General features: G+C 44.4%; 2 protein-coding genes across 3 annotated transcripts in view; both read left to right on the top strand.

The window, feature by feature from the left end:
* Positions 1–1893: 1893 nt before the first annotated feature.
* On the top strand, positions 1894–2543 carry LOC311121501 (small integral membrane protein 32-like; the record flags this gene model as incomplete). Its single annotated transcript, XM_084195984.1, has 2 exons — positions 1894–1940; positions 2173–2543. The coding sequence occupies exon 2, from the start codon at positions 2214–2216 to the stop codon at positions 2541–2543; it is 330 nt and encodes a 109-aa protein (XP_084052110.1). The 5' UTR covers positions 1894–1940; positions 2173–2213.
* Positions 2544–4698: 2155 nt separating this feature from the next.
* LOC311121500 (protein diaphanous homolog 1-like) overlaps positions 4699–27373 on the top strand; it is a 46486-nt gene continuing 23811 nt past the window's right edge. For both annotated transcript variants that reach the window (XM_084195983.1, XM_084195982.1), the window contains exon 1: positions 4699–5433. In XM_084195983.1, coding sequence (XP_084052109.1) covers positions 5329–5433 — 105 coding nt within the window. In that variant the 5' untranslated portion in view covers positions 4699–5328. The remainder of the gene's footprint in view (positions 5434–27373) is intronic.

The following is a 27373-nucleotide window of genomic DNA, read 5'->3' as shown; positions in this document are numbered from 1 at the left end:
ATCTGACAGCAGGTGAGTGTGATTTCCATAGGGACAGTCAAGCAGAGATATGAGAGAGAGAGAGAGAGAGAGAGAGAGAGAGAGAGAGATGAGAGAGGAGAGAGAGGAGAGAGAGAGAGAGAGAGAGAGAGAGAGATGAGAGAGAGAGAGAGAGAGAGGAGAGGAGAGAGAGAGAGAAGAGGAGAGAGAGAGAGAGAGAGAGAGAGAGAGAGATGAGAGAGGAGTGAGAGAGGGAGAGAGAGAGAGAGAGAGAGAGAGAGGCATTCATTTAGATGGTTAGCGCTGGAGGCTGTCACTGTTATTAGAGAGAATGGTTGATCTCTGCAGCCAACACAATAATATAATATTGGTATCATTTACCAGCTGCGTGACACTGAGCATGGCATGCAAGGCTACTTGTGATAATGTAACACATTTTTATACATACCATGTATAAACCCACTCACTTTTGGCAAGAAGCTTTAAGATTTGTAGGTTAACATATCTGGGTGCTGTACATGCCTCCAGCTATTATGATCCATAAATCCTCACCATCTCCAAATGTTCATCCCAGAATAGAAATAACCCTCACATCTCCACAGCCCCACTGACTTACTCTCTATATGGCTACCTATGGCATGGCCTTATTTCATCATCAATATCAGGGTCATATTACTCATCCACTCTACACTCTCTCTGAGAAAAGCACACTTTCAGGTTCTACCAAAAGACTGGACTTGCATCATGCTGTATTTTTTCAGGAGAGGGGTTGGATGTACAAGCGTTTACAACCTGAGAGTTAAGATAAATACATTCAGATTGCAGCCTAGTTGCAGGTCTGGTTGGGGGCTGTTCCCTTTAACTGCCCCCCCTCCCCCTCCCCACCCAAAGCTCTCTCTCTCTCTCTCTCTCTCTAATCACCCTGAGAGATTCCGCACTGCCCTAACAATTGTTTCACTCACTTTTCTCTCAAATGAAGAAGGACCGGTTGGGAGAATAATCAGAGAAGGAGAGAGTGAGGGAGACACGGCATTACATGACACACTTGACTTTAACACATCCCTGTGCGCACAGGGATCCCATCTGGCGCGTGCCCTCTCCCTCTCCGTAACCAATCTATCCTCTCCCCACAACACACAAACCGAGGCAGAGAGGAAGCTGTATACGACCTGGAGAGAGAGAGAAAGAGCTCCAAGAATATATCTGTCTTCTATCAATTTTCTATCTCTCCCCCACCCCACTCTTCGGGTCTGGGTCGATATTCCCGTTGGGGGATCGTTTTGAGTTGAAGGCACTCAAAACCGAGACATATCGACCTTTCCTGGATATAAGAACGTGAGTGGGACGCGAGAAGGAACCGGGAGTGAACCGATGTGCCCCTTGCCTACCCTCTCTCTACCCGCGCTCCAACCAATACATTACAGCGCACTAAGGAGCCACTTGGACCAACCAACCGAAAGAAAATCCGTGCACATGGGATGGTCTCCATATAACCTCCTTTTAAACTTGACCAATTAGGCTATACCAATTAGCCTTTTCATTTGCATAGTGGGCGACATTGTCACTTACAGTCCAGATAGGCTACTCTGGTGTTTACGGTAAGAACTCTCAATGAATAAATCAGAGGATTTATGATCTCACGGTTACAGCCGGAGAAGCTCCTGCATGTCGGTTTAGGCCTACATCACCGGTAACGAGACTAGACAACCTCTGGTGATTTTACGTGACTTAGACATACATGGATATGCGAAATTCAGTTCTGCGTGGGGATAAATGAATGGCTTAAAGACAGGCGGCATATGGTCTGTAGGCGCAGCGGATTTAGTACCAAACAACACCGCCTCTCCAGAACGCGTCCTCTCCGGGAGAGAGTGGACAGAGCAAACAACGCCTGAGGAATGCGGGCTCTGTTTCCCTGGATCTCCACCTCACCTGCGGGTCACCCCGCTGCACACACCAAAGTAAGTAACATATTCGTATGAGGTAGGCTATTATGGATAGAGACACTCAGTTCGTTTGCCGTATTGACACTCCATTTCTTTCCATGTGCGTCATTCTTTTCCACAGGGGTCTGTAGCCCAATTGTGCTCTTATGGTCGTTTGTGAACTGTTAACATTTGCATGATTGATCGTTATATAGCCTATCAACACATTGAACTGTGATTAGAAACTGCTCTTTTACTCCCTTCCCAGTTGAACGTTGACCGGGTGGAAGGCCGGTGACGCGAGCGGTCATGTTGAGACAAATCCTGCTGAATTCCACCAACGCACTAGACTTCGACCTAGGGATGGCCCTCCAGACGCACGAGACCGTGTCCGTTAACGCATCTCACGGATCGGTGAACATGGCGGCCCTGCTCAGGCCCACGGGCAGCAGGGGCGGGATGCGGGAGGACGAGGAGCTGAACAAACCGGACCTAGCCACCTACTTGGTAATCTGTCTGGTGCTGTTTCTGCTCGTGCTGCTCATCGTTTTCTTCATCAACTGTCAGCTTAGGAACTCCTTCTTCGCCTCCATGCCCTACGATCGGTCTCTCCGAGAGGCCCGGACCTCATACAAATAGAATCCGTGACCCACTCAGCTGGTAACGTCTGTAGGACTAGGTAACTTGTGTTATGAATGTGTTCATGGAAGGATGTGTGATATTGACTATTTCAGCCAGTGCATGGTCCAAACGCTGTGCGTAACCGTTATGTGTTCATTTGGCACAATGATATAGAGACCTATTACGCACCCTGTTCCAAACTGCACTAAATGTAATTACGTGTAGGCCTATATAAATGTGTATGTTTTTTTGTTGTTGTATATAAAACATTTTATATTACAGCACTGTAATGCGCTCTTCTGCAGATCTATTGTGTAATTCTGATCTTAAAGTTTCATTCTTTGTATTGTGTAAAACCATGATTAAATATATTATATTTGTCCATCTAGTTCAATATGGCTATATGAAAATCATAGGGTGATAATGATGATGATGATGATGATGATGATGATGATGGGATGACGGCAGGTAGCTTAGTGGGTAAGAGCGTTGTGCCAGTAACCGAAAGGTCGCTGGTTCTAATCCCCGAGCCGACTAGGTGAAAAATCTGTCGATGTGCCCTTAAGCAAGGCACTTAACCCTAATTGCTCCTGTAAGTCGCTCTGGATAAGAGCGTCTGCTAAATGACTAAAATGTAAATGTAAATGGATGACACGGATTGATAGTTGAATATCCGAGACAAGAGGTTACATGACTGCATCCCTGTTTATCACGCGCTTTCATTTTTTTATTTTATTAAACCATCACTCACAATGTACTAGTTTAATTGCTCGCAGAACGAGTGGTTAACGCTGATATAAATCGCCCAAGACAAATTGACTATCTATCCTTTTATCCAGAGGCCTCGCTGTCTATGCCGACTCCACTCTGAAATATGTTGTCCCAAAACACCCTTGATGAGAATGAGATACATATATCCTAATCCACTAGATGCCAAGACAGTTTTGTGACCACAGGGGAGTAGCCTGTGTGTGTGTGTGTGTGTGTGTGTGTGTGTGTGTGTGTGTGTGCGCGCGCGCGCGCGCGCGTAGTGTAGGCCTAGGCCGTGGCCCAACTGAATTACTTTCCAGATTGTAATTTCCTGTGTGTGCATCTTCATATAGCTAATTGCTTTCTACCATTTTCAGAGGAGGGCAGGTTTACATTGAAGGAATTCCTCAGCCAGCCTAGATATAGACATTTTCATGAATTTGAGCAAGTTACATTTTATGGAAATTGCTGTGAGTGTTGAAGTGAAAATAATAGTCGACTACGCGTCAATTGGAGGCCTGCCCGCCTGGATTTGGTTCGACGCAGTCGGCACATTCTGAAGGAAAGATAAATACATATTGTGGAAAGATAGACCACTGCTAATGCTGCCTATACTCTAACGTAGCCCCATAATTCTAGTCGAGTTTACTGCTGAGTCATTGAAACTTGTTGTGCTCAGAATCGTGATAATTTGATTTGTTTTAGACAAGGGTGAAACTTTCTTGACACTTGAATGACCCGGAGATAAATCAGGCCAACCGTTGACAGAAAACGAACCTGCTGTTCGGGTTTTAACCACTAGGTGGTAGCCTAAGACTGTCATTAGTCTTATCTTGAAATCTAAGGAAATAATTATGAAATTGTGAATCAAATTTAAGCTTATGAGGAAAAATAGTATTTCCATATCACAATGAACTGCAGAGGTGGATTCGTTCTATTGTTGTGTCTGTTCTATTGTTGTGTCTGTTTGTGTTTTTAAGACATAGAGTGAGTAAAATAACATTCTCAACTCCATATGTTGGGATGGTTAAAAATATAGACTATGAACCACACCCCAAACACATTCTAACGGGATTTTGTCATGCTGGAGCTGAGCTGGAAAGAGTAAAATATGTCCCCAAAAATATAGGGGGAGGGGGGATTCTGAAATTATAGACTACTTTACTCAAAGCTACATTTCAATCACTTTAAATGTAGCCTTCAACTTTTCTATTTTTATTAAGCATGATTTGATTAATTTGTTTTGCGTCGTTCTACTTCACATGTGACTTTTGTTCACATTCATCAAATTTACAAGAACGACTTGAGGGCAACCCGTCCTTCTACTGTAAATGTCATGTCTCTCAGGTGTAGTTCTAGTGCGCATGGCTCCTCCCCCATCCGTTCCAATTTGTTAGGACAGGAAGAAGACTACTGTGGACGTGTTTGAACGCTGTCACTCGGGAAAGTTAATTTGTTGCAGTAATGACACGAATTTGGGGAAACTATAATAATGGAGTCAACAGTGACATGACCACGGTGTTGTATAGAAACAACTTGCGGTAGTAGGAAGAACCGTCAAATTTTTTTTACCGAGTTTTAAGATATCTAGCTAGTCAGCCATCATTCTCTACCGCATAGACAGGGAGGCACTCAAAATTTGCGAGGATTACGGACAACCTCTTTCTTTGGGAAGACTATTGCGCAACATTAACTAGCTAGATGTAATGGTAAAGTTGTGTTTGGTGCAACAACAAAGAGTCGTCAAGAGTGGCTCCTATACATTTCCTTCCGTTGTTTGGGGGTACTTTAAATTTCCCTCCTTTTTCAGTCACAGGCGGGGGGTTCGGGTTATTGGCTACAGCTAGCCACTTGCTAAAAGTAACTAGTCCAAAAGCAGTAAACTAGTACAGACAGTCCTCAGGGGCTACTCAGACCTTTTTTCGTCGGAAAGGACAGCTTTTGATAACTTGGTAGTGGGGCGTAAGTTTGTTTTGTGTAAAAATACGGAAATCACCGGGTGTGTTTTGGGGTTTATTTTTGTTCTCCCTTTGAGGAAATTGTCTAAATCACAATGGATCCTAATGCGGGGAATTCTGCCTCTGCTGCTACTCCCAAAAGCAAGAAGGACAAGAAAGAAAAGAAAAGTAATGAAGATGGAGACGGGAAAAAGAAATTTGTACGTATTCATTTAATATTTCACTGCTTGTGAGTTAGCTAGCTAACGCACTCCTGTTCAATGTTACTTTAGAGCTCTGATGACAACATGCTGAACAAGTGTGGACGCATCAACAGCTACTTTTTGGTAGAACAAGTGGCTTGTCATTATATCACTTGTATCTCTGCCTAGCAAACCTGCTTGTGATTATATTTAATTTGCAGCCAGTTATATTATAATATTATTCAGCGTGTTTTCCCACCACTCTGAAATCTGCAAGGCTAATGTCAAACCTTGGTTTGTGAACAAATGAGGAAGTAGGTAGCTATCCACCTTCTCAAACTCTGAAGCGTTGCAATGAGTGACATTGTAGCAAACGGCGTGACTCGCGGTTTGGAAACTGTAACCCGGTAGCAAGTTCGTGTTTGTTTTGGAGATGAAACGGTTAGGGTTTTTCACAGGTTACTGTCTCCGGATTGAACCGGGGTATAGTACAGTACATCATATGGAATACATGTTATTCTCTGTTCTGCACTTTCACACGTAGGCAAGGAATTTGCATGGTCTCCCTTGCGGGATAATATTCTGAAATGTCATTTACACGTCACAATAACATAAACGATTTTGAATGAGAAATATATTTCAATCATCAACAGAAAGAATATGTTACTTTGTATGGTAGAGTTAAACACTGACATGCGGTACATCGCGCTGGCTGTAGTAACCTGATGGAGGGGATATAGTAACATCATAGCCAGTGAGAGTACCCATGGTAAGAATGGGTAATTCAATGTGATGAATGATATCAGCAAAATGTCCGCGATAAGTGGTCGGTGTCGATCATTTTCGGTTGTTCGCCTCAGCTCTAACACAGAGGTCATTAGATCAACCCTGCCTGGACACACCTCAAGCAGAAATAACCCTTCCCAGCATGCAACACTGCCCCCACCTGATGTCCATCCCACTAGACAGAGGCCACTGATTGGCTGATGATGAACCCTCTGACAGTAGTTCTACACACAGTGAGAGTTTTGTAACACTGTAACACAACCCTTGACCTCTGCCTGTTGAGTTGTTCAGTCTCTCATTAGCTGTGCGGGGGAAAGTAGGATACCTAGTCAGATGCACAACTGAATGCATTCAACTGAAATGTCTTCCATGTTTAACTCAACCACTCTGAATCAGAGAGGTGCAGGGGCTGCCTTAATCGACATCCATGTCATCGGCACCCAGGGAGCAGTTATTGTTGGGGGTTAACTGCCTTGCTCAAAGGCAGAACGGCAGATTTGTCCACCTTGCCTGCTCGGGGATTCAATCCAGCGACCTTTCAGTTAGTGGCCCAATGCTCTTAACCACTAGGCTTCCTGCCGATGAGTGCACCTGGCGGGGCAGCCCCTCTCTCTGGATAAGAGCATATTATAGCTCAGAGAATGAGAGCTCATGTGAAACTGGAGTGGTAAATGCACCTGGAGGAGCCTCTTGGATCTGAAGGAGGGAGAGGGAAATGGGGGGAGAGTCGTAGGGAGAATCGGGGAGAGGTAGGGGGTTGCAGGGGGATGGATATTATTAGTAGAGATTCCACAGTGGATTAAGAAAAAGAGCGGTGTTGTCGTTAGAGATGACATGGCTTTGAGCTTGAGTCAGATATATGCATGTAGAACAGAAAAACAGCATGCAGGGCTGCCTTTTACAGTCTTTTATGTCAAACAATAAACATCAAAATATATATCTGAACTTGGGGGGCCAAATCCGCGGGCCGCCAGTTGGGGAACCCTGATATAGGCTTTGACTGTGGTGCCTAGTAAACCCTACAGGTGCAGAGTATGTAGCCTAAAGAGCGTGAGCTCGGTCTGTCCTAACTGGATAAGTGACTTGTGTAATAAAAGTCTGCTATGTCAGGGCAAGCAGGCAGAGGAATGCATTCGCTCACTGCAGGAATCTAATCTTCTACATACTTACATTTTTCCTCTCCTCTCCTTGACTGTTTCTTTTTCTGTTTTCTCTCATTTCATCACATTCACATGCTTTCTGTTGTGTTCGGTCTCTGTTTTATCTCATGATCATCTGGAAGGATGGAGCTTTGTTAGGCATGGATCATGAGTTCTTATCTTATCATTGATCCATTGTTCTATGCTACTGACGTAGCCCACTAGGTGATGATCGGTATTGTAGGCCCATGTGTTGAGTCATTGAAATGGGTGTGGATTGGGTGGGTGTTCTGTGATATTTGTCCCAGTGTCAGTCAGGCTGGACACAGCTAGTCAACTCACTGAGGAGAAAGTAACAGAGGTGATAAACCATGTCAAATCAAATTTAATTTGTCACATACACGTGTTTAGCAGATGTTATTGCGGGTGTAGCGAAATGCTTGTGCTTCTAGCTCCGACAGTGCAGTAATATCTAACAAGTAATATCTAACAATTTCACAACATATACCCAATACACACAAATCTAAGTAAGGAATGGAATTAAGAATATATACATAGATGGACGAGCAATGACAGAGCGGCATAGACTAAGATACAGTAGAATATTATAGAATAGAATACAGTATATACATATGAGATGAGTAGTGCAAGATATGTAAACATTATTAAAGTGACTAGTGTTCAATTTCTTAAAGTGGTCAGTGATTTATATAGGCGGCAGCAGCCTCTAATGTGCTAGTGATGACTATTTAACAGTCTGATGGCCTTGAGATATAAGCTGTTTTTCAGTCTCTCGGTCCCAGCTTTGATGCACCTGTACTGACCTCACCTTCTGGATGATAGCGGGGCGAACAGGCAGTGGCTCGGGTGGTTGATGTCCTTGATGATCTTTTTGGCCTTCCTGTGACCGGGTGCTGTAGGTGTCCTGGAGGGCGGGTAGTTTGCCCCCAGTAATCCGTTCAGCAGACCGCACCACCCTCTGGAGAGCCCTGCGGTTGCAGGCGGTGCAGTTGCCGTACCAGGCGGTGATACAGCCCGACAGGATGCTCTCAATGGTGCATCTGTAAAAGTTTGAGGGTTTTAGGTGCCAAGCCAAATTTCTTCAGCCTCCTGAGGTTGAAGAGGCTCTGTTGCGCCTTCACCACACTGTCTGCGTGGGTGGGCCATTTCAGTTTGTCAGTGATGGCCAAGTCCACGATCATCTCCTTTGTTTTGTTGATGTTGAGTGAGAGGTTATCTTCCTGGCACCACACTCCCAGAGCCCTCACCTCCTCCCTGTAGGCTATCTCATCATTGTTGGTAATCAAGCCTACTACTGTTGTGTCGTCTGCAAACTTGATGATTGAGTTGCTTGGCCACACAGTCATTTGACAGCCTCTGCTCTTCAAACATGCTGGCTAAAGAGCTGTGTCAAGAACCATGTCGGTGTATATCTCTGTGTGTTGGTGTGCATTCTGCATTATAATTGTGTGTGTGTGTGCACCTGCCTGCTTATGTGTGTGTGTGAGGGCGGCGAAGAACAGAGATGACGGTCAATCACCCTCGGTCTGGGGCTCCATGCAAGATCTCACCTCGTGGGGCATCAATGATCATGAGGAAGGTGAGGGATCATCCCAGAACTACACGGCAGGACCTGGTCAATGACCTGAAGAGAGCTGGGACCACAGTCTCAAAGAAAACCATTAGTAACACACTACGCCGTCATGGATTAAAATCCTGCAGCGCACGCAAGGTCCCCCTGCTCAAGCCAGCGCATGTCCAGGCCCGTCTGAAGTTTGCCAATGACCATCTGGATGATCCAGAGGAAAATGAGAGTAGGTCATGTGGTCTGATGAGACAAAAATATAGTTTTTTTGTCTAAACTCCACTCGCCGTGAAGGAAGAAGAAGGATGAGTACAACCCCAAGAACACCATCCCAACCGTGAAGCATGGAGGTGGAAACATCATTCTTTGGGGATGCTTTTCTGCAAAGGGGACAGGACGACTGCACCGTATTGAGGGGAGGATGGATGGGGCCATGTATCGCGAGATCTTGAAGATGGGTCGTGGCTGGGTCTTCCAGCATGACAATGACCCGAAACACACAGCCAGGGCAACTAAGGAGTGGCTCCGTAAGAAGCATCTCAAGGTCCTGGAGTGGCCTAGCCAGTCTCCAGACCTGAACCCAATAGAAAATCTTTGGAGGGAGCTGAAAGTCCGTATTGCCCAGCAACAGCCCCGAAACCTGAAGGATCTGGAGAAGGTCTGTATGGAGGAGTGGGCCAAAATCCCTGCTGCAGTGTGTGCAAACCTGGTCAAGATCTACAGGAAACGTATTATCTCTGTAATTGCAAACAAAGGTTTCTGTACCAAATATTAAGTTCTGCTTTTCTGATGTATGAAATACTTATGTCATGCAATAAAATGCAAATTAATTACTTAAAAATCATACAATGTGATTTTCTGGATTTTTGTTTTAGTGTACCTATGATAAAAATTACAGACCTCTACATGCTTTGAAAGTAGGAAAATCGGCAGTGTATCATACTTGTTCTCCCCACTGTATATGTTTTGTTCTGTCCATCTCACCTCTGTTTTATCACTGATAAATGCTTGCTTTTGACACATTCTATGAACTCATGCTGCTTTCCATCCTCGCCAAGCCACAGGGCTCGCAGTCCCATTAGTAGGGGCAAAGAGATGTTTAATCTAAATATTGTATTAATGTGGTCTGGAGGTGTTTGAACTCTAATATTAAACTTTCAGTCTCTGGTGTGTTTGTCTCTGGGCTGTTCTGTGACAACATGGGCTAAACTTTTAAACTCTTCAGTTGTATTGAAAGAATGGGAGTCATTTCTGCTTTTCTTTGTCAAACACATCCTTTTTCTTGGACGCGGGCGTTTCTCGTTTAAATGTTTATTTTCATTTATGAAAACAGTTAGGCTGCAGTACAAATCCAGCTATTACCTCATTTTACTATCTCAATGTTCCTTTACTATGTTGCAAGACTTTAGAAAGCCAGTTTGAGTTAGTAACTGCATGTACATATCTGCTTGTTATTCGCTAAACAAAGACACAAGCCTTCTCACTCTTCAGTCTATATTGTTGCAGGAAGTTGTGCAAAAATTAGAAACAGGAAGTTTCCTTTTTTTCCCCCATTACCCATTCTGTCACTACACTACCCCTCCTCTCCATCCATTGTGGCAGGACCCAGAGGCACCAGCGTGGGTAGTAAATACATTTACACAACTCGACTCACTGTTGATATTTTTGAACATACTCTTAATCTGAGAAGGAGTACTAGGCTACCTCGTGTCTGAGAAGGAGTACTAGGCTACCTCATATCTGAGAAGGAGTACTAGGCTACCTCGTGTCTGAGAAGGAGTACTAGGCTACCTCATGTCTGAGAAGGAGTACTAGGCTACCTCATGTCTGAGAAGGAGTACTGGTCTACCTCATGTCTGAGAAGGAGTACTAGGCTACCTCATGTCTGAGAAGGAGTACTAGGCTACCTCATGTCTGAGAAGGAGTACTGGTCTACCTCATGTCTGAGAAGGAGTACTGGTCTACCTCATGTCTGAGAAGGAGTACTAGGCTACCTCGTGTCTGAGAAGGAGTACTAGGCTACCTCATGTCTGAGAAGGAGTACTAGGCTACCTCATGTCTGAGAAGGAGTACTAGGCTACCTCATGTCTGAGAAGGAGTACTAGGCTACCTCATGTCTGAGAAGGAGTACTAGGCTACCTCATGTCTGAGAAGGAGTACTAGGCTACCTCATGTCTGAGAAGGAGTACTAGGCTACCTCATGTCTGAGAAGGAGTACTAGGCTACCTCTTGTCTGAGAAGGAGTACTAGGCTACCTCATGTCTGAGAAGGAGTACTAGGCTACCTCATGTCTGAGAAGGAGTACTAGGCTACCTCGTGTCTGAGAAGGAGTACTGGTCTACCTCATGTCTGAGAAGGAGTACTGGTCTACCTCATGTCTGAGAAGGAGTACTAGGCTACCTCATGTCGTAAGCATGCAAGGCTTTACTCCCATCAGTGAGAGCCAATGGACAGAAAGACAAGCAGGAAACACACAGAGAGCGATGAACCAGGGGATGGCATAACTCAACTGAAACCCTGTTAACCTGCATTGTTTAGCCTACCACACACACACACACACCCTTCTAGTATCAGTGGATGGCATTCCTCAGCTAACCCCTGGTCATCCCAGGCACCTTGTTAAACTGCCATGATGTTTCTCTGTCACTGCGTCTGACCCATGTGTCAGGTGAGAACCTAACCTCTGATCCTCATGGTCGTTGCAGGCCTGCTCAGCTACACGCCCGTTTGTTCAAGGGATTATTCACTGAACCCTGGCCGGCCAGCATGCTAGTTAGTGATGGGGGAAAAATCGATAGTTACATATCACAATATTATATTTGGACAATCATATCGATATTTGACTTGTTTGCTACTGCAGTTAGCATTAGCTAGCGCTTGTCGGCTGTACTTGCGCCAAAACTCAGGTATTTGTCATCCTACAGCTTGTTCTCCATCTACTTTTTAAATAGTGATTCAACATGTTTTTAGCACTTTTATTTCCCTACCTGATTTAAAATGTATTTTCTCATCATCTCTCTTGTCTCTCTGCAGCATACATATAGTGAGCAATATGTTTGGAACATGAAATCGCAATAAAATCACAGTATCAAATTGCAATACATATAGAATCGAGAGAATCGCAATACATATCTTATCGGCACCTAAGTATCGTGATAATATCGTATTGTAAGGTCCCTGGTAATTCCCAGGCCTAAAGATAGTACAGGGTGTCTGAGCTGTGTGTGCAGCCATCAGGCGTGCATAGTGCTTGGATCTGCCAAGCATGTCATGCAAACGCACGCCCAATCGACCACATCTAGATCCTCTGTGTGACTGATCACTTACAGCAGTTATCCATTCCAGCTGGTAGTCTTTATTTCCTGCTGTGGCTTTTCCACCTGTAGGTTCTGCAGCAGGTTACATCACCATAGTAACGCACACTTCCTGATCTGAGCTGTCTAATAGGAGAGTGCTGCACAACTTACTGAGGTGTCTCACATCACCCAGACTGAACATGAGGATATCTTAGGGTCAAATGAACTTGAAATTGCCCATTAGTCTATAATCTTGTAATATTGGATTTTATCCCAAGAGTATCAACTGAGTGAGACACCAAACTGGTATCGTTAAGTCATGGTGACATTCTCGACTCCCCACTAGCCCTGGAGTAGGGAGTCGTTTGTGTGTGTAGCTCTGTACTGACGGCCAGGGAGGTTGAACTACGACGATCAGCAGTGACTTACCTACCTGCATCTAAGTGCTCACTCAGATACTCTCATGGACGTGCAGACATAGACACACACACACACACTAGAGGGGGCTTTGTTCGAAGGCTTCTTGTCTAATCCACCCCAAACCACTAATTTCTATGAATAAGTGTTATGTGAAAACAAAAATTTTTGGGAACACATTTTTAATTTTGTCGTTATAACAAGGTTGGTAGCAACATGTGAAAATCGTTTTGGAAATCTGTTGCCAGCTCAAGTCGACAAAAAAAACCACAATCCAATGCTCTCTCTCTGGAATGGATAGCTGATTAGGTGATCTGGAGTGAAGGTAATTGTTTTAAAAGCGTTATGAAATGTGATTTATGTGCTATCACCAATGACGAGAACCATGTAGCCAATGTTCCCTCACATTTTTGGGGGGCCCTGAGCAAAGTTCAGGTCTGCTGAGCGCAAACTTCCAGCGTGTGTTTACTGTGAACAGTGATGCTGTACTCGCTTTAAGTTACAGTTTTAGACAGTGGTCAAGTAGGCTACTGTGGTTATTTCATTATAATGTAGGCCTACCAGAGTGGCCTACCATCAAAAACAATGGAGAAAATGCATCCCATAACATTTTAACTATCGTTCAGCCTACAAAAGCAGCCAATGTGTGGTGTTCAATGTAGGCCTACATTCCATGAGACTTTTTGAAAAAAACATGCAGGGCTTGACATTAACCTGTTCATCCACTTGTCCTTCAGACAAGGAGGTGACTGAAAATGTTGTTTGATGCAAGAAACCACTTTACAAAATAAAATGCATTGTTATTCCCATACAATTATTACAGAGAATCAGACAAATATGCTACCCTCTGCCTATTGGCTACTTAGCTTATTGAAGCCTTACTCAAAATACAACACTGCCCCTTTAAGACAAAAAAAAGCTATTTATCTGACTAGCATTTCAACGTTTTGTGCTCTTGTAGGAAGCAATCACTCCCCCATTGCTGACTACAAATGAGCTGTAACTGGTATAATAACTCACTAACTAGCAAAGGATATGAACAAATGTGCAAAAACGAAGACGGATTCAATACTTAGAATTTTTAAATGTAAATTATTATATACAATTCTTGCAACCAATAGGATGTTATTTATATGTGGGATACAATCTTACCAGCTCTGCAGATTTTGCTGCGAAGAGACAAAATCATTAGATCATTTGTTTTGGTACTGTCCATTTGTATCTTGTTTTTGGACACAGGTCCAGGAATGGCTAAAGGATTGCAATATCTACCTGGAGCTAACTCTGCAGATAGCATTACTGGGTGATCTGAAAAGTCATAGTCAATCGATCAATAATATAATAATACTTTTAGCAAAAATGTTTATTTTCAATTTACAATCTATAGAAACAATGAGAATAGAAAGGTTCAGAACTTTTGTAAAACATCACAGTACAGTTGAAAAATATATGGCAAATAGAAATCCAATATGGATGGGGTTAAGAGAGAGATGGGTGGTGTTGAATGGAGTTGAAGGATGGGACTAATAACAACTAACAACAACCAATAACAAGAGAACTAATAATGTAAGCATACTGTGTCCATGTATGTGTGTGTATGTATGTGTATGTATATGTATATATATATATATATATATGTATATATGTGTGTGTATATATACAGTGGGGAGAACAAGTATTTGATACACTGCCAATTTGGCAGGTTTTCCTACTTACAAAGCATGTAGAGGTCTGTATTTTTTATCATAGGTACACTTCAACTGTGAGAGACGAAATCTAAAACAAAAATCCAGAAAATCACATTGTATGATTTTTAAGTAATTCATTTGCATTTTATTGCATGACATAAGTATTTGATCACCTACCAACCAGTAAGAATTCCGGCTCTCACAGACCTGTTAGTTTTTCTTTAAGAAGCCCTCCTGTTCTCCACTCATTACCTGTATTAACTGCACCTGTTTGAACTCGTTACCTGTATAAAAGACACCTGTCCACACACTCAATCAAACAGACTCCAACCTCTCTACAATGGCCAAGACCAGAGAGCTGTGTAAGGACATCAGGGATACAATTGTAGACCTGCACAAGGCTGGGATGGGCTACAGGACAATAGGCAAGCAGCTTGGTGAGAAGGCAACAACTGTTGCCGCAATTATTAGAAAATGGAAGAAGTTCAAGATGACGGTCAATCACCCTCGGTCTGGGGCTCCATGCAAGATCTCACCTCGTGGGGCATCAATGATCATGAGGAAGGTGAGGGATCAGCCCTGAAGAGAGCTGGGACCACAGTCTCAAAGAAAACCATTAGTAACACACTATGCCGTCATGGATTAAAATCCTGCAGCGCACGCAAGGTCCCCCTGCTCAAGCCAGCGCATGTCCAGGCCCGTCTGAAGTTTGCCAATGACCATCTGGATGATCCAGAGGAGGAATGGGAGAAGGTCATGTGGTCTGATGAGACAAAAATTGAGCTTTTTGGTCTAAACTCCACTCGCCATGTTTGGAGGAAGAAGAAGTATGAGTACAACCCCAAGAACACCATCCCAACCGTGAAGCATGGAGGTGGAAACATCATTCTTTGGGGATGCTTTTCTGCAAAGGGGACAGGACGACTGCACCGTATTGAGGGGAGGATGGATGGGGCCATGTATCGCGAGATCTTGAAGATGGGTCGTGGCTGGGTCTTCCAGCATGACAACGACCCGAAACACACAGCCAGGGCAACTAAGGAGTGGCTCCGTAAGAAGCATCTCAAGGTCCTGGAGTGGCCTAGCCAGTCTCCAGACCTGAACCCAATAGAAAATCTTTGGAGGGAGCTGAAAGTCCGTATTGCCCAGCGACAGCCCCGAAACCTGAAGGATCTGGAGAAGGTCTGTATGGAGGAGTGGGCCAAAATCCCTGCTGCAGTGTGTGCAAACCTGGTCAAGACCTACAGGAAACGTATGATCTCTGTAATTGCAAACAAAGGTTTCTGTACCAAATATTAAGTTCTGCTTTTCTGATGTATCAAATACTTATGTCATGCAATAAAATGCAAATTAATTACTTAAAAATCATACAATGTGATTTTCTGGATTTTTGTTTTAGATTCCGTCTCTCACAGTTGAAGTGTACCTATGATAAAAATTACAGACCTCTACATGCTTTGTAAGTAGGAAAACCTGCAAAATCGGCAGTGTATCAAATACTTGTTCTCCCCACTGTATATGTGTGATATATATATATATATATATATATATATATATATATATATATATATATATATATATTTATTTTTTTTCGAGGGAAAAAAACATGAGGGATTGGAAGTTAAATAGACAGTTACATTGATGGAAGTTACAATCTATCTGCAATATTAAAGCTGATCTACCCCCTAAAAAAAAAATCCCAAAAAATAAACTGCTACATGCAGCTCTCGCTTTGATCTCAAAACAAGCGCATCTACTCACGATCCTCATGCTGTAAACACAGTCCAGTTCAAAGTGAATGGCACAGATCCATACTGTATATGGTATATTTGTATATAGACCTACTGCAGTTCTGATTGGTTATGCGTCACCGGTCTGTGAAGAGTACGGGCTGAGTAGTGTGTGTCAATGCAATAGAATCCTACAAAATCTCTTGCATAGTTTGTTTTGCATACTAAGTCTTGCATAGTTGGTTTTGTTTCTGTATGCTGTATGTTGCATTGAAGGTGGTTAATATTGCATTGATTTGATCACAATTCCCACAGTAAAGGGAAACATTGATAGTGTTAACTAAGGGGAAAACTCTAGAAAGTTTAGTGAAGTTCAATCTAGTGCTTCTCTGCGTGGGCTGATATTTATTCTGCGGGGCAGTCCCGGGGAGCTGCGTACCTGCACGCAGATTACAGGGAACGTTGCATGTAGCTACGACGCGTTCCTATTCGATTTCCTGATTTCACAGACGGGCCACTTAGAAGTTAAGTCACGGGGAAAATTGTTATTGAACATTGGCTTAAACCAAATTGACAGGAGTTTCATGATTGTTATTTCTGGGGGTGGATTATCCCTTTAACCTATTATTTTAGCACTGACTTAAAGTTAACCTCGTTATGCCTAAAATCAGCCGTGCAAATCTAAGTTAACCTCATGACACTTAACCGGAACATTTGCATTAAGTGGCCTGAGCCGAGCAACAGATTCAGTGTGCTCCGTTTCTCTCTTAGTTACAATTCAGGTAGCTAGAGCTCTGTTTTTGGGTTACAGAGAGAGGTCAATCAGGGGTCATAACCTCTCTTCTGAGTGTTCTGACACTGACAGATTTCAATTTTTTCTCACTGAAGTTACCCTCTTCCCCTCACTCTGTCCCTCTCTTCCCCTCACTCTATCCCTCTCTTCCCCTCACTCTGTCCCTCTCTTCCCCTCACTCTGTCCCTCTCTTCCCCTCACTCTGTCCCTCTCTTCCCCTCACTCTGTCCCTCTCTTCCCCTCACTCTGTCCCTCTCTTCCCCTCACTCTATCCCTCTCTTCCCCTCACTCTGTCCCTCTCTTCCCCTCACTCTATCCCTCTCTTCCCCTCACTCTGTCCCTCTCTTCCCCTCACTCTATCCCTCTCTTCCCCTCACTCTGTCCCTCTCTTCCCCTCACTCTGTCCCTCTCTCCCCCTCACTCTGTCCCTCTCTTCCCCTCACTCTGTCCCTCTCTTCCCCTCACTCTGTCCCTCTCTTCCCCTCACTCTGTCCCTCTCTTCCCCTCACTCTATCCCTCTCTTCCCCTCACTCTGTCCCTCTCTTCCCCTCACTCTGTCCCTCTCTTCCCCTCACTCTATCCCTCTCTTCCCCTCACTCTATCCCTCTCTTCCCCTCACTCTGTCCCTCTCTTCCCCTCACTCTATCCCTCTCTTCCCCTCACTCTATCCCTCTCTCCCCCTCACTCTGTCCCTCTCTTCCCCTCACTCTATCCCTCTCTTCCCCTCACTCTATCCCTCTCTTCCCCTCACTCTGTCCCTCTCTTCCCCTCACTCTATCCCTCTCTTCCCCTCACTCTGTCCCTCTCTTCCCCTCACTCTATCCCTCTCTTCCCCTCACTCTATCCCTCTATTCATTATGTTCGTGTCCATTTTCATTGAAAACTGCTGCTGATTTACACTCTCTCTGTCTCTCAATCGTCTGTCACTGTGCTTCTGCAGTACCCAGATCCAAACATAGACAAGACAGATGGCCAGGTAGATAAACAGTCAGACAGACAGGGTGTGTATGATGAGGAAGTTATGCTGTTATTTGTGTTCTGTGAGGGATTAGTCAGGATGAAAGAATCTCCCATTCTCAGACTGATTGACAGATTACTGCTAATCTGACTCTGCCCTGTTACACCCTGGACAGCACAGGTAAACAAGCACACAGCATCGTGCGACCTCGTGTCAGTTAGAGGAAGTGGGGGGTCGGAATAAGTTGAATAAGCACACTGCAAGTCCCTCTCTCTGTCTCTCTCTCCCTCTCCCACCTCTCTCACTCTCTCCTCCCTCTTCCCCATATTTTCTAGCATGCTAGCAGATACCCATGGACTCCCAGTCATTGCGCTAATGCTAGTTAGCATTGGCTCGCAAAACTATTTCTAACTTCCTTCATACTGGACACAGAGACATAAAAATGGTATCCACAAGTTCTAAAGTAGATAAAGGGCTTAATTGCCAAATTCCCGAAGTATCCCTTTAAGATGGGTATAAATCGTTGGAGACATGGGGGGATACCTCAGTTTTCCCCCACACAGCCAACACAATGTATACCGGTGAGATGAATGGTCATACATGGTGAAGTGATAGGTAGAGCATCGGGCGGCAAGATTCACCTTTAAGTGTTGATGCTGGGGTTGACAGTGAGTGTAGGAAATGGAGCTTAATCTGCAACCTGTCAATAACACACAAGTCAGTCTAAACTCTTATCTGATGTGACAGGATGTAGGCTGGCCTTCCTGCTGATCAGGTGTCATTTAAGTATGATGGGAGGGAGGAGGAAACGAACAGAGAAATATCAGTTATTCAGTGGAGTCATACTTTAGATGAAAACCTTTAGAATGAATGTTACTGACTGAACTTTGCCATTCAACGTTTGAGCCTTTGATTTTAGTAACCACCAACGAGGCCTGTATAACAGAAGAGAGAGGGCATGATCAGGAGTGGGATATATATATATACACACACACACACACTCAGTCAGTCAGTCAGTCAGTCAGTCATGTGAAAAAGTAAGTACACCCCCTGGAAAGTGGTCTTATTTGGACAGATGGATATTTGAGCAAAATTCCAATCACATTAATTGATAAAGGTAACCCAATTTAACTAATCACAAAAAGAAAATACACTTTTAAAATGTTATGCAAGTAAAATAAGCAAAAATGCATTTTCCTTATGCGGAAAAAGTTAGTACACCATACCTTTTACCAACACATAAAATGACTAAACTTAGAATCAGGTGCACCAAAACAGGTGCAAATGATTAGAAAATCATTAGAGAGTATCTTGGGAGTGTCCAGCCTTCCATAAAGATTAGAACTTGGTCTGGTTTGGTCTTAACCATATGGGTGTGTGGTAAGATCAAAAGACCTACCCGAGGACCTCAGAAGAAAGATTATTGATGCCCATGAGTCTGGGAGGGGTTACAAATCCATTTCCAAGCAATTCGAAGTACATAATTCCAGTGTCCGACGGATCATCTACAAATGGAGAAAATTCCAGACTCCTGGTAATCTACCTAGGACAGGTCGTCCCACCAAATTCAGCCCAAGAGCTGACCGAAGGATGTTCATTGAAGTCTCTAAGAACCCCAGGGTAACAGCAAGGGATCTACAGGCCTCTCTTGACACAATCAATCAAATCAAATCAAATTGTATTGGCCACATGCGCCGAATACAACAGGTGCAGACATTACAGTGAAATGCTTACTTACAGCCCTTAACCAACAGTGCATTTATTTTTTATAAAAAATGTAAAATAAAACAACAACAAAAAAGTGTTGAGGAAAAAAAGAGCAGAAGTAAAATAAAATAACAGTAGGGAGGCTATATATACAGGGGGGTACCGGTGCAGAGTCAATGTGCGGGGGCACCGGCTAGTTGAGGTAGTTGAAGTAATATGTACAAGTGGGTAGAGTTAAAGTGACTATGCATAAATAATTAACAGAGTAGCAGCAGCGTAAAAAGATGGGGTGGGGGGGCAGTGCAAATAGTCCGGGTAGCCATGATTAGCTGTTCAGGAGTCTTATGGCTTGGGGGTAGAAGCTGTTGAGAAGTCTTTTGGATCTAGACTTGGCACTCCGGTACCGCTTGCCGTGCGGTAGCAGAGAGAACAGTCTATGACTAGGGTGGCTGGAGTCTTTGACAATTTTGAGGGCCTTCCTCTGACACCGCCTGGTATAGAGGTCCTGGATGGCAGGAAGCTTGGCCCCAGTGATGTACTGGGCCGTACGCACTACCCTCTGTAGTGCCTTGCGGTCGGAGGCCAAGCAGTTGCTATACCAGGCGGTGATGCAACCAGTCAGGATGCTCTCGATGGTGCAGCTGTAGAACTTTTTGAGGATCTGAGGACCCATGCCAAATCTTTTCAGTCTCCTGAGGGGGAATAGGCTTTGTCGTGCCCTCTTCACGACTGTCTTGGTGTGTTTGGACCATGATAGTTCGTTGGTGATGTGGACACCAAGGAACTTGAAGCTCTCAACCTGTTCCACTACAGCCCCGTCGATGAGAATGGGGGCGTGCTCAGTCCTCTTTTTTTCCCCCTGTAGTCCACAATCATCTCCTTTGTCTTGGTCACGTTGTGGGAGAGGTTGTTATCCTGGCACCACACGGCCAGGTCTCTGACCTCCTCCCTATAGGCTGTCTCATCGTTGTCGGTGATCAGGCCTACCACTGTTGTGTCGTCGGCAAACTTAATGATTGTGTTGGAGTCGTGCCTGGCCATGCAGTTATGGGTGAACAGGGAGTACAGGAGGGGACTGAGCACGCACCCCTGAGGGGCCCCCGTGTTGAGGATCAGTGTGGCAGATGTGTTGTTACCTACCCTTACCACCTGGGGGCGGCCCGTCAGGAAGTCCAGGATCCAGTTGCAGAGGGAGGTGTTTAGTCCCAGGATCCTTAGCTTAGTGATGAGCTTTGAGGGCACTATGGTGTTGAATGCTGAGCTGTAGTCAATGAATGGCATTCTCACGTAGGTGTTCCTCTTGTCCAGGTGGGAAAGGGCAGTGTGGAGTGCAATATAGATTGCATCATCTGTGGATCTGTTGGAGCGGTATGCAAATTGGAGTGGGTCTAGGGTTTCTGGGATAATGTTGTTGATGTGAGCCATGACCAGCCTTTCAAAGCACTTCATGGCTACAGACGTCAGTGCTACGGGTCGGTAGTCATTTAGGCAGGTTATCTTAGTGTCCTTGGGCACGGGTACTATGGTGGTCTGCTTGAAACATGTTGGTATTACAGACTCAGTCAGGGACATGTTGAAAATGTCAGTGAAGACACTTGCCAGTTGGTCAGCACATGCTCTGAGTACACGTCCTGGTAATCCGTCTGGCCCTGCGGCCTTGTGAATGTTGACCTGCTTAAAAGTCTTACTCACATCGGCTACGGAGAGCGTGATCACATAGTCATCCGGAACAGCTGGTGCTCTCATGCATGCTTCAGTGTTGCTTGCCTCGAAGCGAGCATAGAAGTGGTTTAGCTCGTCTGGTAGGCTTGTGTCACTGGGAAGCTCGCGGCTGTGCTTCCCTTTGTAGTCTGTAATAGTTTTCAAGCCCTGCCACATCCGACGAGCGTCAGAGCCGGTGTAGTACGATTCAATCTTAGTCCTGTATTGACTCTTTGCCTGTTTGATGGTTCGTCGGAGGGCATAGCGGGATTTCTTATAAGCGTCCGGGTTAGAGTCCCGCTCCTTGAAAGCGGCAGCTCTACCCTTTAGCTCAGTGCGGATGTTTCCTGTAATCCATGGCTTCTGGTTGGGGTATGTACGTACGGTCACTGTGGGGACGACATCATCGATGCACTTATTGATGAAGCCAGTGACTGATGTGGTGTACTCCTCAATGCTATCTGAAGAATCCCGGAACATGTTCCAGTCTGTGCTAGCAAAACAGTCCTGTAGCTTAGCATCTGCGTCATCTGACCACTTTTTTTATTAACCGAGTCACTGGTGCTTCCTGCTTTAGTTTTTGCTTATAAGCAGGAATCAGGAGGATAGAGTTATGGTCAGATTTGCCAAATGGAGGGCGAGGGAGAGCTTTGTATGCGTCTCTGTGTGTGGAGTAAAGGTGGTCTAGAGTTTTTTTTCCTCTGGTTGCACATTTAACATGCTGGTAGAAATGAGGTAGAACGGATTTAAGTTTCCCTGCATTAAAGTCCCCGGCCACTAGGAGCGCTGCCTCTGGATGAGCATTTTCCTGTTGACTTATGGCCTTATACAGCTCATTCAGTGCAATCTTAATGCCAGCATTGGTTTGTGGTGGTAAATAGACAGCTATGAAAAATATAGATGAAAACTCTCTTGGTAAATAGTGTGGTCTACAGCTTATCATAAGACACTCTACCTCAGGCGAGCAAAACCTCGAGACTTCCTTAGTATTTGATTTTGTGCACCAGCTGTTGTTTACAAATATACACAGACCGCCACCCCTTGTCTTACCGGAGTCAGCAGTTCTATCCTGCCGATGTAGCGTATAGCCTGCTAGCTGTATGTTATCCATGTCGTCGTTCAGCCACGACTCGTGAAACATAAGATATTAAAGTTTTTAATGTCCCGTTGGTAGGATAACCGTAATCTTAGGTCATCCAATTTATTTTCCAATGATTGAAGATTTGCTAATAGGATTGATGGGAGCGGCAGTTTACTCGCTCACCGTCGGATCCTTACAAGGCACCCCGACCTACGTCCACGATATCTCCGTCTCTTCCTCATGCGAATGACGGGGAATTTGGGCCTTGTCGGGTGTCTGTAGGATATCCTTGCGGCCGCCTCGTTGAAGAAAAATGATTCGTCCAATACGAGGTGAGTAATCGTCTCCCGAGTGGCGCAGTGGTCTAAGGCACTGCATTGCTGTGCCACTAGAGATCCTGGTTCGAATCCAGGCTCTGTCATAGCCGGCCGCGACCGGGAGACCCATGGGGCGGCGCACAATTGGCCCAGCGTCACCCAGGGTAGGGGAGTGAATGGCCGGCAGGGATGTAGCTCGGTTGGTAGAGCATGGCGTTTGCTACGCCAGGGTTGTGGGTTCGATTCCCACGGGGGGCCAGTATAAAAAAATAAAATAATGTATGCACTAACTGTAAGTCGCTCTGGATAAGAGCGTCTGCTAAATGATGTAAATGTAAATGTAATCGCTGTCCTGATATCCAGAACTCTTTTTGGTTATAAGAGACGATGGCAGAAACATTATGTACAAAATAAATTACAAATAACGTGGAAAAACACACATAATAGTACAATTGGTTAGAGGGCTGTAAAACGGCAGCCATCTTCTCCGGCGCCATCAATGTCAAAGTGCATGAGTCAACTGTCAGAAAGAGACTGCACAAACTTGGCCTACATGGGAGGTCAGGAAGGAAGAAGCCTCTGCTCTCAAAAAAGAATATCAAGACACGACTGACGTTTGCCAGACAACACCTGGGTAAAGACCAAAACTATTGGAACAATGTGCTCTGGACAGATGAGTCAAAGGTGGAGTTGTTTGGCCGCAATGCCAGACGCCATGTTTGGCGAAAACAAAACACTGCCTTTGAACAGACAAACCGCATACCGACCGTAAAGCATGGAGGCGGTGGCATTATGGTTTGTGGCTGCTTTGCTGCCTCAGGGCCTGGCCAACTTGCCATCATTGAGTCAACCATGAATTCCATATTGTACCAGAGAATTCTTGAGGAGAATGTGAGGCCATCTGTCAGAAAGCTGAAGCTGAACCGAACATGGGTCTTGCAACAGGACAATGATCCAAAACACACAAGCAAAGCTACAACAGAATGGCTCAAAAACAAGAAATGGACGGTTATGGAATGGCAGAGTCAAAGCCCAGATCTCAATCCTGTCGAAATGCTGTGTGGGGAATTGAAGTGGGTCGTGCATGCAAGAAAGCTCTCGAACATGACACAGTTGTGAAGCAGTACTGTAAAGAAGTGGGCAACAATTCCTCCTAGTCGATGTAAGAGACTGATAGACAGTTACAAAAAACAGCTACATGAAGTTATTTCATCCAACGGGGGCAACACCAGCTATTGAAGTTAGGGGTGTACTTATTTTTGTCTGCACTATGGAATTGTATTTCTATTGATTTTTGATGAATAAATGATTGCAAAGTATAATCTGTCAGTGGCATTTGTTACATTTGGTTACCTTCATCTGTCAATAGTGTTGAAGTGAAGATGACGTATCAATTTTTCCAAATGTACAAAAAAAAGACAACTATGCAGGGGGTGTACTTAGTTTTTACCTTAACTGTACATACTGTGCATTCGGAAAGTATTCAGACCCCTTGACTTTTTCAACATTTTTGTTATGTTACTGCCTTATTCAAAAATGGGTTAAATGAAAACATTTGCTCATCAATCTACACACAACACCCCGTAATGACAAAGCGAAAACAGCTTTTTATAAATGTTTGCAAATGTATTAAAAATAAAAATAATAAATACCTTATTTACATAAGTATTCAGACCCTTTTGCTATGAGTCAATTGAGCTCAGGTGCATCCTGTTTCCATTGATCATCCTTGATGTTTCTGTAACTTGATTGGAGTCCACCTGTGGTCAATTCAATTGATTGGACATGATTTGGAAAGGCAACCAGCTTATTTCTGCAGCATTGAAGGTCCCCAAGAACCCAGTGGCCTCCATCATTCTTAAATGGAAGAAGTTTGGAACCACCAAGACTCTTCCTAGAGCTGGCCGCCCGGCCAAGCTGACCATTTGGGGGAGAAGGGCCTTGGTCAAAGAGGTGAACAACAACCTGATGGTGAGTTCCTCTGTGGAGATGGTTGTCCTTCTGGAAGGTTCTCCCATCTCTGCAGCACTCCACCAATCAGGCCTTGATGGTAGAGTGGCCAGACGGAAGCTTCAACAAAGTACATAGTAATGGGTCTGAATATATATATATATATATATTTCAGTTTTAATTGTTATAAAATTTGAAAACATTTCTAAAAAAACTTTTTTTGCTTTGTCATTATGGGGTATTGTGTGTAGATTGATGAGGGGGAAAAAACAATTTAATCCATTTCATAAATAAGGCTGTAATGTAACAAAATGTGGAAAAAGTCAAGGGGTCTGAATTCTTTCCGAATGCACTGTATAGAAAAGAAGAACCATCAATAGAGAGACTGGTTTAGAGAGGGGCAAAGGACAAGGGGATGGAGAGAGACCGAGATGGATGAGAGGGGGGAGGGAGAGATCATGTGGGGAAAAATAGTACAAATATAGGAACTTTTGTTTGGGTATGTGGGCTTCTAGGAACACTGTCTGTTTCTATAGAGAGGGCCTTATCAAACCCTGGGCATGAATATTAGCTGAGTCAGTGGGGTGGGTTGTTGACAGTAGGCTAGTAGAAGAGGGAGGGTGTGTGTTGCTGAGTCTGTGGTTTGACAACTTTTGAAGTGTGTGTGTATGTGTGCGAGCAAGAGAGTTTGACAGTCTGCTAATGCATGCTCTGGGTGGGTGTACAGGTACACGGTGTGAAACTGCTCTATGCAGCCTACTCATTACGGAGACTCAGGCTTTGGGTTTGGAGCATTATCGGAATGGATACTTCCTCACTGCAGGCATCTCTCTAGTCTAACATAACACTGTCTCCCCATTATCCTGGAACAGCTGTGAAAAGCTGTGAGCCTTGTCTCCCAGTCCGAGTGCAAGTACCCAGCAGTCAACCTACTCACACTGGACCCATGCCAATTAGTGGGAGGAAAGTTTGGTGTGTGTGTCCTGGAGGGTTAATACTGGACAAGGCTGTGTGGGATGTGTGGCGCAGAGGTTTCAGACAGTCGGATCAAGCTGCTGAGAACACTAAGGCTGTGGGTTCAGTAACTGCATAGGGGCATTTCCATGGTAACGGAATTATACTTTGACTCAGTTTTTTTTCACTTTAAAATGTACACCAAACAACAGCCATTGATTTCAAAGTTTAACAAACCGTACAACTCTATGCACAAGCATGACTTTTAACAATTTCCACTGAGAAATGTATAAAAGCAAATTAAGTGGAAGAACTGTGCAGATGCAAGCTTTGGTAACGGAATGACGGTAAAATCTCCCTCAGGTTTTTATGCGAAGACGAAAAAAAAAAAAAAAACTCGGTTAAATATCTGTTCTGAATTAAGAGTTACAGTTCATATATGGAAAACAGTCAATTGAAATAAATTCATCAGGTCCTAATCTATGGATTTCACGACTGGGAATACAGATACCTTTAAAAAAAGTAGGGAGTGGATCAGAAAACTAGTCAGTATCTGGTGTGACCACCATTTGCCTCATGCAGTGCGACATTGCCTTCGCATAGAGTTGATCAAGCTGTTGATTGTGGCCTGTGGAATGTTGTCCCACTCCTCTTCAATGGCTGTGTGAAGTTGCTGGATATTGGCGGGAACTAGAACACGCAAATGTTGATCCAGAGCATCCCAAACATGCTCAATGGGTGACATGTCTGGTGAGTATGCAGGCCATGGAAAACCTGGGAAATGTTCAGCTTCCAGGAGTTGTGTACAGATCCCTGCGACATGGGCCGTGCATCATCATGCTGAAACGTGAGGTAATGGTGGCTGATGAATGGCACGCCAATAGGACTCAGGATCTCGTCACGATATCTCTGTGCATTAAAATTTCCATAGATTTAAATGCATTTGGGTTCGTTGTACGCATCTTATGCCTGCCCATACCACAACCTCAACACCACCATGGGGACACTCTGTTCACAATGTTGACATCAGCAAACCGCTCGCCCTTCTGCCCGGTACATTTGAAATCGGGATTGATCCATGAAGAGCACACTTCTCCAGCATGCCAGTGGCCATCGAAGGTGAGTATTTGCCCACTGAAGTTGGTTACGACGCTGAACTGCAGTCAGGTTAAGACCCTGTTGACGACAACGAGCACACAGATGAGCTTCCCTGAGATGGTTTCTGACAGTTTGTGCAGAAAGTCTTCGATCGTGCAAACCCACAGTTTCATCAGCTGTCCGGGTGGCTGGTCTCAGACGATCCCCCAAGTGAAGAAGCGGGATGTGGAGGTCCTGGGCTGGCGTGGTTACACGTGGTCTGTACTGCCAATTCTCTTAAAACGACATTGGAGGCAGTTTTTGGTAGAGAAATTGACATTACATTTTCTGGTAACAGCTCTGGTGGACATTCCTGCAGTCAGCATGCAAATTGCACACTCCCTCAAAACATGAGACCTCTGGGGCATTGTGTTCTGTGACAAAACCTCACATTTTAGAGTGGCATTTTAATGTCCCCAGCACAAGGTGCACCTGTGTAAATACCATACTGTTTAATCAGCTTCTTGATATGCCATACCTGTCAGGTAGATGGAATATATAGACAAAGGGAAAATGCTCGCTAACAGGGATGTAAACAAATTTGTGCACAACATTTTTGTGAATTAAGCTTTATGTGCGTCTGGAACATTTCTGGGATATTTTATTTCAGCTCATGCAACATGGGACCAGCACTTTACATGTTGCGTTTATAGTTTTGTTCAGTATATTTTGGTTATTGAACTACAGTAAGTGAAGTGGATTTACACCCGGTAACATAG

Source organism: Coregonus lavaretus (assembly GCF_964263955.1).
Source record: "Coregonus lavaretus genome assembly, contig: HAP1_SCAFFOLD_4026, whole genome shotgun sequence".
Classification (NCBI taxonomy): domain Eukaryota; kingdom Metazoa; phylum Chordata; class Actinopteri; order Salmoniformes; family Salmonidae; genus Coregonus; species Coregonus lavaretus.
The sequence above is the reverse complement of the archived record's forward strand: the minus strand, read 5'-3'. Positions and strand labels throughout refer to the sequence as shown.